Raw genomic sequence first — 15,091 nt, forward strand, 5'->3', positions numbered from 1 at the left:
GGTAAAGATTATATAATACTTCAACTTTATTGCTTCTAACTTGCGTGACGCTGTGCTGTACATCTTCTAACTCATTCTGTTTGCCGGTTGTGATAAATTTTGCCTGCTTGATGTATTATGAGTTTGTTCGACTACATTCAAGTTGTCAACTTCATTCTCATATCCTCTAATTCTTTTTTTCCCTTGACAAGTATGGTAATTTCTTGTGGTTAGGAATTGATTCGCGTGGTTGTTTTCTGAGTTCCAGCCAATCGAAATTCTGTACTTGAGGTAAACTTTGTTGTTATGAAACATATCTGATCCCCACTAGCTAAGTTTGGTTGAAGCTTTCTGAATTGGGTGAAATAATGGCATTCAGAACAAAATCCTCCTGCTTATCTCATAGTTGCCTGATCAACGCAAGGATTTCAACTGACACCTGTACGTGTGTGTATGCACATACACACACTTTGGCAATGGTGAGGATTAAGGAATCAGAGGCTGGAAAAAGAAAAAGAAATTAATGGGGAAGTATATACTATTGTCTGCATATATGAACCAGCCATTTGAGAGCTTTTGAAGTTATTGGTCATTGTGACATGCCTTTTACAATTGATATGTGATAACATAATAATGATCAACTCCTGAAATCGTGACGCATGTATATGAAAGAGGAAAGGTTCATATCAGTCTGTTTAGTTCGATCATTTTGCAGGAGGATCACCCATCATAAAATGCAAGTCCGACCTCCTACATCTCCGACCTCACCTATGCACGAAGTGCACAGACCGATCTCATTAAAGCACGCAGATTCCCAACGAAGTTATCATTGCGCATGCAAGTAGAATGCAGGTTCCCAATGAGATCATCATTGCGCATGCAAGTAGGATTGACAGACGAGATGTAAGTGATGAACAGGGCATGACGCAAGCAGCTCAACATTTATTAGCCTATTGCCCATCATGAATGAGCCGCTTGACACTTCTGCCACAATACTCCGCCGTAATGAGCCGCTTGACACTTCTGCCACAATACTCCGCCGTCGCATCCAATAAGACGATCTGTCAGAACGCACTAGAATGATCAAGGTATTAGTACCCCTGAACCAATTATGTAAGGGAAAAAATTTTATAAGACCTAAATCCTAGAAGCTCTCAACTTGCTCGAAGAATTCTCAACATCCTTAAAGTTGTAAAACCAGTCCGATCCCCTATTTATTCTCAACCACCCATTCAGATCCATTAATTTTCTCGTAAATCAAACCCTCGTCTATATGTCATCATCTCCTTGTCCCAACGGATCTCAGACTTATCAATTGACGCCGTCTGTAGAAAAAATGAAGGAAGATTATCCAATCAACCGGAGCTTTCCAAACGTAAGTGTAACGACCCGAAATTCGGACCGCTACCGGCGCTAGGATCCAGATCAGCTTAAGGATCCAGATCGGCTTAAGGCCGCCGGGACCCATAGCAAGCCTAACATACATCCTGTATACCTGTTTAATCCCATACATGATCAACAATTACATAAAATTTAAAAGTTTTTCATTTATTCATTCATTCGTTCATTCATTCATTCCTTCACCAAGCTTAACCTGTGCATGCACAAATCATAACATAAAACCTCTCACTGGAATCCTCATCAAATACTCCAATGGGGTATCATAACATACATTAAGCTTGGTTTACATAATCATCATTAAACATTTAAGATCATGTACTAAAAAGGGATTAACAACATACTATGGTCAATGTAACAGCCCGAAAACCGAACTGCTACCGGCGCTAGGATCCAGATCGGCTTAAGGCCGCCGGGACCCGTAGCAAGCCTGCTGTGAACTCTGTGTACCTGTGAAATCCCATACATGATCATACATTTTCTGTAAACATTAAAACTTTTCTCTGTTCCAAGGCTTAACCTGTGCATACACTATCTCTGTACTGTAAAACCCCTGCTAGAGCTCTCATCTTTGCTCTAGGCGGGTCCACTCATATACTGTTAAGCCTGGTTTTTCATATACAATACAATCATTTTCAGAACCGACTATGTATATACAAAAGGGATTACAACTCATAAGGTCAAGCATCATCTATACAACATACACTATCTTTGACAATTACATGTTCACACTAGCTATTACATAACCCTTCTCTTCCTTTGTACCCTGCTGACACCTCTGAACTCTGAACCTGCAAGACTGGGGTTAAGGGAGAGGGTGAGCTATACTAGCCCAGTGAGTAGTACACTCCCAACTAGCATATACCATCAAACATGCATAAAAGGGTCTAACACGAACCTATAACCTTAACAAACATAACAAACAACACTTAATCATGCATATACACCAAAGAGCATCAAAAACCTCCTTTAACCTAAACATGCATAACTACCCATACAACTCCCATAAAACCTTCAAAATCAAGAAAGGAAGTTCAGGATCTTCACTTACCTCTTCCAAACAAGAGATTGAACGATCCCTACGTGGAGATATGGAGAAATCCTCTCTCAAACTCTCCAAGCTTCCAAACTTGCTCTTTTGCTCAAAAACTTCAAAACCACATGAAAATCTATCAAAACCATGAAAGATTTGAGAAAACACATAAATCACTCAAGGAAGATCAAGTCTCACCTCAGCTCGTGCAAATGGAAAGAAAATCTTATCCATTTGACCGACCTAGGGCCTTTTATAGTTGGCTGGCCAGACCAACTACGGCGGCCGAATGAGAACCCAAAGGCCATGCACGTTCGGCGGCCGAAAGTCACCTTCGGCGGCCGAACCTTGGCTTTTCTGCCTTGGTGCTTTTCTTGCAAAACCTTACTTCTTTAAACACTTTAAAACATGAAAACGCTTTCCAAACATAAGAAAACATAATCCGTACCCTTCCAGAGGATTCCGACATCAGAAAGTCCACCGGACTACAGGACTTCCGATGCCGGACTCTAGCCGGGTATTACAGTCAAGCACAACTCTAAACTTCCATAAGCATCATTACATTACATTTCCATACTATACTTTTTACATTACATCATATTCATGTCCACATCTATCTATTACATAAAACATGACTCTACTCCTACTGACCTCCTGGTCTACCCTGTACCTGCAAACCTGGGGGTTAAGGGAGAGGGATGAGCTATAAAGCCCAGTGAGCAGAATAAATAAACATTCAGTTTAAATTCCATGCTTTCATGAAATGCAACACATCACAAACAAATCACATCAAGGATGGACTTGTCACCAATAGTCCTCTACATAGTCCAATCGTGCTAGGGGCGTAGAATGGGACTCACTAGTCTTTCTCTTAACATAACATAACATAACATAGCATAACATTTCATAGTGCCAGGGGCGTAGAATGGGCCTCACTGGTCTTTCTCTTAACATAGCGCCAGGGGCTAGCATAACATTCCATAGTGCCAGGGGCGTAGAATGGGCTTCACTGGTCTTTCTCTTAACATAGTGCCAGGGGCGTAGAATGGGCCTCACTGGTCTTTCTCTTAACATAGTGCCAGGGGCGTAGAATGGGCCTCACTGGCTATCCATACCGTATCATCATCATACCATAACATACGAGGACTAAAGGGTCATTCAACATCCATCCACATCATCATCAAGTTATGCAATGCAACATATTCGTGAATTCTAATGCAAACAACCTAGTATATCTCATGGCATACGTGATGCATGTATCATGCTCAAAATTTATTTATTTGCTTTGAAACATAAAGAGTTATTCCACTCACCTCTGGCTGAAGCTCTAATGACTCTGAAGCAGCTATCTCACTGCTGAGGTCCTTGGTTTCTCGGGTCCGAACCTACACAGGTGGACTCAAATGAGGTACCAAACAAAGACTAACATAACTCTAAACTGCTCCCCAAAACCCCCCTAAAACATCATAGAACAACCATAGAAATCATGCAAAGGAAGGCTGAACAGGGCACTTTCGGCGGCAGGTTCGGCGGCCGAAAGTCCCTCCAGAGCCGAAACTCATGCATGTTCGGCGGCACCTTTGGCGGCCGAAAGTGGGTTCCAGAGCCGAAACTCATGCATGTTCGGCGGCACCTTCGGCGGCCCAAACTCCCTTCCAGAGCCGAAAGTCCACTTTCGGGGGCAGGGTTTGGCAGCCGAAAGTTGGCCTCCACAGGCAGGTTCGGCGGCCGAAAGTTCCTTCGGCTGCCGAACCTGAGTTCTCCCAAAGGGGCAGAAACTCAGCTCCAACATGCACAAATGCCTCCCAAACTTCCAAACATGCATCCAACCTTCTCAAATCATGAATACACACATACATCAACACATAGGGGTCTCAAACTAACCTAAACCCCAACAACAACACAAAACAAGCAACTCAGCAACCTACATTGTCCAAAACTCACATAAAAACCTAATAATGTTCAACTAAACATGCATTTCTACCCCATGATTCCTCTTAAAACTTGTTTAAAACATAGAATGAGCTCAAGATCGACTCTTACCTCTTGAAGATCGAGAGAGAGTGTGACCTAACTTGGAGATTTGGGGAGGATGAGTTCCTGAGGTCTCCAAGCTTCACAACTTCGATCTAAGCTCGAAATCTTCAAAACCAAGTGAAAACTCATAAGAAAATCATGAAGATTCGAAGGAAGAAGCTCAAAAACGATGAGGGACGGCGGAGAACTCACCTTGGCCGAAAACGGGGAGAAAAGCTCACCCGTTCGGACATAGGGACCCCTTTATAGGTGGCTGGCCAAGCCACTTTCGGGGGACTAACGTGCCTCCGCATGCATGCCATGTTCGGCGGCCGAATATAAGGTTCAGCGGCCGAACCTGGACTTCCCTCTCTCATACCTTCGGGGGCCTAAAGCACTCCCGAAATGCATGCATGTTCGACAGCCGAACTTGAGGTTCGGCGGCCGAACCTGGGTCTTCCTCCTAGGTTATTTTCATACAAAACTCATTTCCTTCCTTGCTTAAAACCATAAAATACATTAAAATATCTTATGAAAACATGGTTTTTACACTTCTAGAGGTTTCTGACATCCGAGATTCCACCAGACGGTAGGAATTTCGATATCAGAGTCTAGCCGGGTATTACAATAAGCCCACTGAGATCCACCATGGTAAATCAAGAAAATAACTCGTCAACACCCATTGGAGACGAAAATCCAACCCTCGAAATACTAAATCTTCAAAGAAGTGGAAGTCATGCTAGCAGAAAAAGAAGACGAGATGGCAAGCTAAAAGAAGTGGAAGTCATGCAAGTCATTAAGCATATTTCAGGGGTAATGAGTTTTTCAACAGCCGATGGAGAAGGGGTCGAGATGCCACATAATGATACTTTGGTGGTAGAAGCCATTATCCACAAAGTTTTGGTAGACGACGGGAACAAGGTAAATCTCCTTCCACATCGAGTTTTTAAAACCATGAAGATAGCGGATGAAAACATGATCAAAGACCAGGCACCCGTGAGAGGCCTAGGCGGAGTGTTCGTACCCATAGAAGGGAAAATTAAGCTGCTAATGACCCTGAGAACACCATCGACCACCCGAATTCAGTATGTCCAGTTTCTCATAGTCAAGTTTCCACTGGCATATAATGTCATCCTGGGCTGACCGGTTTTGTATGATTTTGAGGTAGCCACGAGACGTCAGTGATGGACAGGGTATGACGGAAGCAGCTCAACATTTATTAGCCGACTGCCTATCATAAATGAGTCGTCTGACATATCTATTACAACACTCCGTCGTCACATTCGATAGGACGATCCATCAGAACGCACCAGAACGATCAAAGTATTAATACCCTTGAACCAATTATGTAAAGGGGCAGATTTTACACAACTCAGATTCTAAAAGCTCTCAATTTGCTCTAAAAATTCTCAATATCCTTAAAGCCGTAAAACTAGTCCGATTCCCTATCTATTCTCAATCACTCAATCAGATCCATTAACTTTTTCGTAAATTAAACTCTTGCCTATATGTTATCATCTCCTCCTTATCCCGCTGAGTCTTAGACTTATCAATGTGTCAAGTGTAACATAAATTTCATGTTACAACGTGTAACAGCCCGAAAATCGATACCCTACCGTAACGGCCCGAACCGCCACCAGCGCTAGGATCCAGATCGGCTTAAGGCCGCCGGGACCCGTAGCAAGCCAAACATACCTCCTATCACCTGGTCAAATCCCATACATGATCGAAACTTTAACATAAAAACTCAAACATCTGATGTACAAACCGAGCCTGACCTGTATGCTACATAACTGAAAACATAAAAGGATCCCCTACTAGAGCCCTCATCAAAACTCTAGCTGGGTCAACATAACATACGTCAAGCTGGGATTACATCCAAGGAACTAGAACCTAACCTGTGCATGTATCAAACCACAAACATAAGACCTCCACTAAGGTCCTCATCAAACACTAGCGTGGTAAACAACACATGCCACCAGTTTAGTTCAAACACAACTCAACATCAGACATAACATACATCATGTACTAAAAAGGGACTAACCAAGTCTTAGGGCCAAGCACAGTACTAATCCAATACTCTACTATACTTGCCTTACATTACATCTTATTATCTTACAATCCATTATCTCAATTTACAATACATGTCCACACTAAAAATACTAATCTAATACTATTACATAAGCAAAACCTTTACTCTTGAGACTTCCCGATCGACCTCATACCTGCAACACTGGGGTTAGGGGAGAGGGGTGAGCTAAAAAGCCCAGTGAGTAGAAACAAAGAAAACAGTTCATTAATTACATGCTTTCATAGAATGCGTCACAACACAAACAAATCATATCACGGATTGGACCTAACCCCAAAACATCCCTTCCAGTCTCAGTATGCCCGGCCCGGCCGGGTCTCACAACCTTCGTATGCCTGGCCCGGCCAGGTCTTACAACAACTGTATATGTATGCCTGGCCCGGCCAGGTCTCACAACATCTCTAGGGCTAGTGGGGTCGTCCTTGGTCCAATCTCCATGAACAGTAAATAATGCAATGCTTCATATTCGTGTAACTAGTGCAATCAACCTACTACATATAAACATGATGCATGAGCATGCTTTAGGCATTTGATTTCATAAAATAAAATATTAAGTTTAGTTCTACTCACCTCTGGCAGACGCTGGACTGACTTTGCAACAGCTAACACTGATGGCCTCCTCGGTCCCTCGGGTCCGGTCCTACACAGGTGGACTCGAATGAGGTGCCAAACACATTCTAACCACTCATAAACAACTACCCAAAAACCCTTCTAAAACATCACTTAAACATGCATAGAAAACAACCTTGAAAAGGCTGGACAGGGCACTTTCGGCGGCACCTTCGGCGGCCGAACCCTCTCTCCAGAGACGAAACTCAGGCACTTTCAGCGGCACCTTCGGCGGCCGAAAGTCCCTCTCCAGAGACGAAAGTCAGGCACTTTCGGCGGCCGAACCTTCCTTCGGCGGCCGAAAGTCTGCTTTCAAGCCAAAACTCAACTTTCGGGGGCAAGGTTAGGCGGCCAAACCATGCATCCAAAGGCAGGTTCGGCGGCCGAAACTACTTTCGGCGGCCGAACCTGAGTTCTTCCCAGAAGGGTAGAACTCAGCTTCTCATGCATTCAAACCTCCCAAACCTTCCAAACACCCCAAAACAAGCACCCAACTTTACCAAAACATACATAAACCTTTAACCATGTACAAAGGAGCTTAAACAAGCTTAAACTCCAACAAAGAACATCAAAAACATACATAGATAGCTTATGACTCAATAAGCCAAAACCATCAAAACAACCCAAATCCTCACATACTCTCTCCCCATCATGCATACTCACTCCCACATGCATAACCTAGCCTAAACATTCAACATAGCATCATATAAACATACATGAGCATCACATAACATACATTGGGCATAAAACCCACATAAATCCTAACATGCATATCTACCCATACTCTACCATTAAAACCTTCATAAAACTTCAAAAGACACTAGGAAAGCAAAGATCTACACTTACCTCTTGAAGATCGAGGGTTGCGTGATCTCTAACTCGGAGGTGGGAGAAACCAACTCCTTGGGTCTCCAAGTTCCCAAAACTTGATCTAAGCTTGGAAACTCTTCAAAACAGCCATAAAACTCATGAAAACATGAAGGAGATGAAGAAAAACATGAAAATGGTCAAAGGAGGACAAAAACTCACCTGAGCTCGAGAATGGGGAGAAAACTCGCCCATTTCCGATCTGAGAGCCCTTTATAGATGGCCTGGTCGAAGACCTTCGGCAGCCTAACGTGCCCCCTAAACTCATGCATGTTCGGCGGCCGACTTGAGGTTCGGCGGCCGAACCTTGGCTTGCTCAAACAAAGCTTTCGGAGGCCAAAAGCGCTCCCGAAGCCTTCCCATGTTCGGCGGCCGAACTTCACTTTCGGCGGCCGAACCTGGCAAACGCATCCTTGGTCTTTTCAAAACTCAATTGTTTTTCATTTAAAACCATGAAATCAGTAAAAACCTTTTAGAAAACACATTTTACCCCTCTAAAAGCCTCTGGCATCTTCAGAATTCCAGATTCCAACGGAGATTCCACCGGAAGGTAGGGATTCCGATGCCGGAATCTAGCCGGGTATTACACAACGGAACATAGTTAACGGAAAATGGAGCAATTCTTGAAATTCTTAAAAGTTTATGCTCAAGAAATAGGTGTTGTCATTAAATAAGAAGGTTGTGTGAATTTTAATTGTTGCAATCTAGAAGAAGAAAATCACAATTCTAATAGCAATGAATGAGCCTGCTGTTAACAAAGAAGTTTGCATGAATTTCGGATCATAATTTTGGTGGCAATGATGATCAAAGATCTTGCCCTTAAATTGATTTCTTCTTTTTTTGAGATTCGCAGTAGGTAATGCGCACAAGCTTGGAAAGCCAATGCTAATGACAAGCACTTCAGTGTAGAGAAATTTAATTAATATTAAAACTCTATAATAAATAAGTTGCACAGTATTCAATTTAAATGGTAAAAATTAATCAAATCGAATTAATTTAAAATTTTGATTTAATTTTTATTTATTTCGGTTGGATTCAGTTTGATTTTTAATTTTAAAAATTTCGGTTATTTCAATTTGATTTAATTTTAATAGGAAAAAAATTAAAAAAATCAAATCGAACCGATTAGTGATAATAATATATTATTTTTAATAATACGGAGAAATTAGATCATATTAAAATTAAAATATTTCAATTAAATTTTAAAATATTTTAAAAATAAAAAATTTATTAAAAATTTAAATCGATTAAAACAAATCAAATTGAATTGAATCAAATTGATTCACTTCGATTTATTACTAAAATCGATTCGTTTTAATTTTTATAAATATTAAAATTTTAATTTTTATAAATATTAAAATTTTAATTTTTAATCTATTTCATTTAATTTAATTTTAAACTAAATAACGGAATCTCACTCCTAATAATAAATATGGGCCTTTAATTCTGGACGGGGAAAGTATATAAACATCATTAATTGAGAGAATCTATACCACCAAATCAACATGTATCACCAACTAAGCCGTCAATTTGTGCAGCAAAGGGAAAACAAAAAAATTAGTGCAGCATACATATAATGAGAATAATGGTTCAGTTATTATAAGATTAATATTGTATAATGTTTTTTTTTTAATGGTAATATTGTATAATTAAAAAGTTAATAATTATATTAAAATACGGATAATAAATATATAAATTTAAATGTAATATGTAATATATAATTATTTAATTTATTTTTATTTAATATTAAATTGTTGTGCACTTATAAAATCATTGCTTCACTTGTCGTCGCTAATAATTCCATCTAATTTGGTGGTCCGTTAATAAGTGGGCGAATAAAAGAAAAAAAAGTGAAAAATTAATATTTAGTCTACCGAAAAATTAATTAGTAATTTTTTTATTTTTAAAAATATAATAAAATATTTTTAATAATTTAAAAAATTATTAATTAATATTTGATTTATTAAAAAATTAATTAACTAATATCTCAATTTTTAAAAATATAATAAAATATTTTCAATAATTTAAAAAATCTACTAATAAATTATTTCATCAATTTTAATAAATATTTTACTATTTAATTTATAATTTAAAAAACTCATTAATTAATTTTTAATTTATAAATACTACATTTAATAATTAAAATTAATAATAAATCAATTAATAAATTTTTAAAAATATCTTAATATATTTTTAAAATCAAAATAACAACTCATAAACAGTAAATACTAAATAAATAGTAAATTTTTCCAAAATAAAAAATCTAATGATGGGGTCCACCATTCCAACTCTATTACACTATCCTTGGAAACCCCAAAAAGAAAAAGAAAAAGAAAAACACTGTAGCACAGACTGGTGCGTGAAGTGCAATGTAACCAAACCAGAGTAGCCACCCAGTCACTGCAAATGTGGTGGTTTGTTGTTTGTTTTGTTGTGTTCTAACTCCGGACAACTCCCTCAACACACACCTTTGCCTTTCTTGTTATTACCAAACTCTTCGCCCAAATACTTCCCCAACTTTCTCTTATTTTCTTTCTTTCAGCCACCCTAAATAATCTCTCTTTCTACACCACAAGAATCTAAACTACTACTACTACTTCAACTCCACTGTTTCAGATCATAGGTAGTCTTTTACCACGGACACAATGTAAATCTCCTTTTTTTTCCAGGTACTTTTCTCCCCTAATAAATTTTCTCTTCATTTTTTTTCTGTTGATCTTTCTTTCTTTCTTTTGTCCTTATGTTTTTTGGTTTTTGGCTTTTCTTTTTGATGGAAATCGTTTTAGTTTAGTTTATTAATGAACCTCTTTTCTTTTCCTTCCCCTTTTCCTGTATATGATCAGCTCTTGAAGTAATATTCAGATTGGTAAAACTGAAGAAAATGGACAACCATAAAACCCCAGAAACCCTTGAAGTTAAACTCCCAGATGTTAAAACCCTAAAAGCTCAAAACCCAGACAGCATGAATCTAGAAGCAGCTTCTGGGCTTTCTAAGTTATTTGGCTCAAGTGAAAACAGTGCTGTTGTAGAGTCGAATTTTGAGGTTCCTGTAGAAGAAAATGAGAAAGATAATGTGGAATTAATGAACAAATGTGATGGCCTTGAAGCCCAGAATTCAGATGCTAGTGACAGTGTAGATACAGTGGTTGCTGCTGATGTGAATAATGTTGGAATTGAGAAGGCTTCTTTCCTTGATGATGGTATTGATGGGGCAATTGAGAAAGGAAAGGATTCCACACTAGTGGAATTGAATGAAAATTTAGTGGCTTTGGGTATTATTCTGTGTGAGGAAGTTGAAGTTGAAAACTCTGTGAAAGATGAGGAATTGAAGGAGGATGAAGAGTTAGGATTTAGTGATCCTGTGCCTGGTAGGAAGCTAGAAGTTTGTGGAGGCAATATATCTCTTTATGTAGATTTTTCTGATTCTCTGAGCAGGGTAAATTTTAACAATCTCAAAGACATGGATGGTTCTGGTTTGTTTGTTAGCCAAAAGGAGTCTAAAGAAATGGGTGATGAGGAGATGGAAGAGTTAACTAGCAAGTTCCTTATAGGCGATATTGTATGGGTTAAAACCAAAAATCAGTCCTGGTGGCCTGGAAAAATTTATGATCCATTAGATGCTGGAAAATATGCTATGGGGGAAAAGCAGAGAAACTGCCGGTTGGTTGGTCATTTGGGAAGTAGCCACGTTGCTTGGTGCTTGCCATCTCAATTAAAGCCTTTTCATGAGAGTTTTGAGCAGATGACCGGCCGAAACAAGGCCAGAAGCTTCCTTAGAGCAGTAGACAAGGCAGCGGATGAGTTTGGTAAATGCCTGAAATTAGAAATAACTTGTCCTTGTATCCGAGAAAAAGTTCAGCAATCATCTAGTATTGTTGAAATTCCAGAACGAGTTTCTTTGCCAGAGAGCAGATTTGGTGAATTTTCGTGTAGCCAGGTTGAACCAATGAAGTTTCTTGTGCAAATTAAAATTCTTGCACAGGCTATCTCCAACCTTGACATGCTTGAGTTAACTGTAGCAAAGAGTTTTTTGTCAGCATTTTATCAATCCATAGGACATAGTCAGTTGCCTATGGAACAACTCTGGGAATCAACTGATCACCATGAGAAGTCTGGTGACAAGTTAATGGCAAAAAGTCAAATTGATGCTCAAGTTGGAGGCCGAAATTCAGGGCCTGCCAAAGGGGAGTCACAAAGCATAGAGGATGTAGTTCTGCTGCAAAAGAAGAATAAAGACCTAGCCACAATTTCTGGAGCGGATCTGGATACTATGGCAGATATTTGCAAAGGTAACCTTCTTGAAGGAAATGGTGCCCCAAATGATCTGGCATCAAATTCCAGTAAGAGAAAGAGGAAGAGGTGTTTTGAAGTTAAAGTTGAAGGTGAAGAAGTTAGTCTATCAGCTTCTCCATCAAAGGAGAAGATGTGTATCTTGGGATCTCCAACAATGGTAGAGAGGAGCTCTGAGTTGAGAGAAAGGAAGAAGAGCAAGTACTTAACATATCCCTATATCAATTGGGAACATAAGGATATGCCAAGTGACACTGAAGACCCCAAGGCTCAGAAAGCTTCTCAAGAGAAAGAAGGTGAAAAGGCAGATGCTGGTCAATTTGTTGGATCCCTTTTGTTTTCTAAATCTAATGCGACGAGGTTTCAGAAGAAATGGTTCAATAAATTTATAGTAAGGAACGATGCTTCCAGTAACCCAGATTTGATAAATGCATCTGTTGCCACTTTGCTTTCTAAACTGTGTTTCACTGCTGTGGACTGTCTGTATCCAACTGAGAGCAAAAACTTTGATTTAATAGAGTGGTTCTTTTCAAGGTTCAGAATATCAGTATTTCATGACGAGTCCATTTATGAGATGCATTGCAAGAATGTGATGGGGAGCAGTAATGAGGCATTGCTGGGAAAGGATACACAGGAGACAAGCCAGACTTTGTCAGATGTCAAGACTGAGCAGAAGATGCAGAAGAAGAAGAATGAAAACTCAGCTAGATCGAAAACTAAATCTCTTGATAGATTGTCGGATGTGAATGTGAATATGGCTACGGATGGCTTATTTGTAAAACATTCCTGTGAGATGGACCCTCCCACACTTAATGGAAAATCTGGGTCAAAGAAGAAAAAAAAGAAGCAAGGAAGAAATCCTACAGATCTACACACCAATAAAACAGCAAACATACCTGACTTGAATGGCAATGGTACTACAACGAATTTGTGGGTGGAAAATTCTGAGCAGACTAGCCATGTTGAGCTTGAGCCGAATGTGAGGGAGAAGCCAGTGGATGTAAATTTAAATAATGCAACACCTACGCTGTTAGTAGATTTACAGGTGACAGGTCCATTTTCGATAAATGCTATTCCTGAACAAAGTATGAGGGAGGAAAAAATTACTGTTAGTGTACCAACTTCAAATGGAAACTCTGCAGTTCCAAGTCTCTTGGCTAATGGACCTTCATTTATTGGCTCACTTGCTGCCGAAGGTAAGCATAGCCCAAAAAAAAGAAAAAGAAAGGACAAATCAACTTCAGAACGCGCTACTGTTGTTGCCAGCGTTGCTGGGTTAGATGGGAATCCTGCTGAACCCAGCGTGTTGGCCGAATCTGAAAAGAGAGGAAGGAAAAAAGGAGCTTCTTCACGGAAGCCAAGAAAGAAATCTATTGCGAGGGTACCAGATATAAACATGAATTACAATAATGCTAATGGGGAAGCTCCAGGGACAGCTCTGCTATTAACATTTACTCCAGGAGCGTCTTTGCCTTCGAAAGAAGTTCTGGTTGCAACATTTGGCCGGTTTGGGTCCTTGAAGGAGTCAGAAATGCAGTTATCAAAAGATTCTGGTACTGCCCAAGTTGTTTTTGTGAGAAGTATTGATGCTGCAGAAGCTGTTAGGAGTTTGGAGAAATGCAGTCCTTTTGGTGCAACCTTAACCAATTACCAACTTCATCTTCTTTCAACTGGTGCAGCTACTGAAGGATTCAGGACACCTGCAAATTCTTATGGGTCAATGCCAATTCCTGCTGAAGCTCCTCCAATTGACTTCATAAGGCAGAATCTGGAGATGATGACATCAATGCTGGAGAAATCAGGAGATAATCTCTCTCTGGAAATGAGAGCCAAATTGGAGACTGAAATCAAAGGCCTTCTGAAAAAGGTGACGTCAATGCCTAGCTCATCCTCGTCTTAGTTGGAACAGTTGAAAGTTATTGAATTCTGTGTCAGGTTGTTTACTAGACTAGAAATGTCTAGGTTGTTTTCAGGATCTTCTATCGTTAGCTGTTGCTTTCTCAGTCTGATCTCTCACTCTCACTCCCTCTCCCTGAATGTTAATGTGAGGACTGATAATTTGTGCTGTCGACTGCATTGAGAGGGCATATGCAGTTTCTAAATAAAAGGACCTACATGTATCAATATCATTGTTCTTTTCACGTTTCTGCTGATTTAATGTGTGCGTGTGGATGTGCTATTGCCGAATGGTAAAATCCTTTGCATCTCTTTGCAAAAATGAAGCCAGGGGATCATATTGGCTTGGCCAGACTGATCATGGTGATGATCAAGTGAGGATGTTTTAACATTCTTTCTTGAAAGCTTGTAAAATTTCATTTCCCCACCAAAAGATGTATATATATATATATATATATACCGTTCGTGTAGAACGGCAGCATGCGACTCCTAATTCACTGTTTCATGGAACAGAAGAACTTTTAAGCTTTAAGGTCAGCAACCAACACTAAAATTTTAGAAGGCATTTTAACTCGAACCTTCTCACGAGCAATTGAACTTTCATGAGCAATTGCAATTCGCACCTTTTGCCCTTGAGACACAATCACACACACTGGCCACTGGTGAACTAGAGAAAAAACCTAAGGTGTAGCTCCTTGGAGAAAAGGAGGCGGCGCCCATTCAGTAGCCATTTATGGGGACATCTTTTCCAGCAAATTTTAGCCCTTTTATGTTTTAAAGATAGCCAGGCCGAGTACCAGATCCAAGAGCCATGACATCTTCAAATAATGTCATTTGGCAGGAAAAAATCGATGGAGGGGAGAACATTGGAGGTGCATCTAAAGAAAGTATCTACTGAAAATGTACGTTGGCGT

General features: G+C 39.7%; 1 protein-coding gene across 1 annotated transcript; it reads left to right on the forward strand.

Moving 5' to 3' along the window:
- Window positions 1-10,319: 10,319 nt before the first annotated feature.
- LOC110599914 (serine/threonine-protein kinase ATM) lies at window positions 10,320-14,434 on the forward strand. Its single transcript, XM_021736531.2, has 2 exons — window positions 10,320-10,660; window positions 10,835-14,434. The coding sequence occupies exon 2, from the start codon at window positions 10,873-10,875 to the stop codon at window positions 14,179-14,181; it is 3,309 nt and encodes a 1,102-aa protein (XP_021592223.1). The 5' UTR covers window positions 10,320-10,660; window positions 10,835-10,872; the 3' UTR covers window positions 14,182-14,434.
- Window positions 14,435-15,091: the final 657 nt, after the last annotated feature.

Source organism: Manihot esculenta, chromosome 14, assembly GCF_001659605.2.
Source record: "Manihot esculenta cultivar AM560-2 chromosome 14, M.esculenta_v8, whole genome shotgun sequence".
Taxonomy (NCBI): Eukaryota; Viridiplantae; Streptophyta; class Magnoliopsida; order Malpighiales; family Euphorbiaceae; genus Manihot; species Manihot esculenta.

Bases quoted from the DNA above. Each gene is read 5' to 3' on its own strand.
- LOC110599914 (XM_021736531.2), top strand. From the start codon at position 10,873: ATGGACAACCATAAAACCCCAGAAACCCTTGAAGTTAAACTCCCAGAT.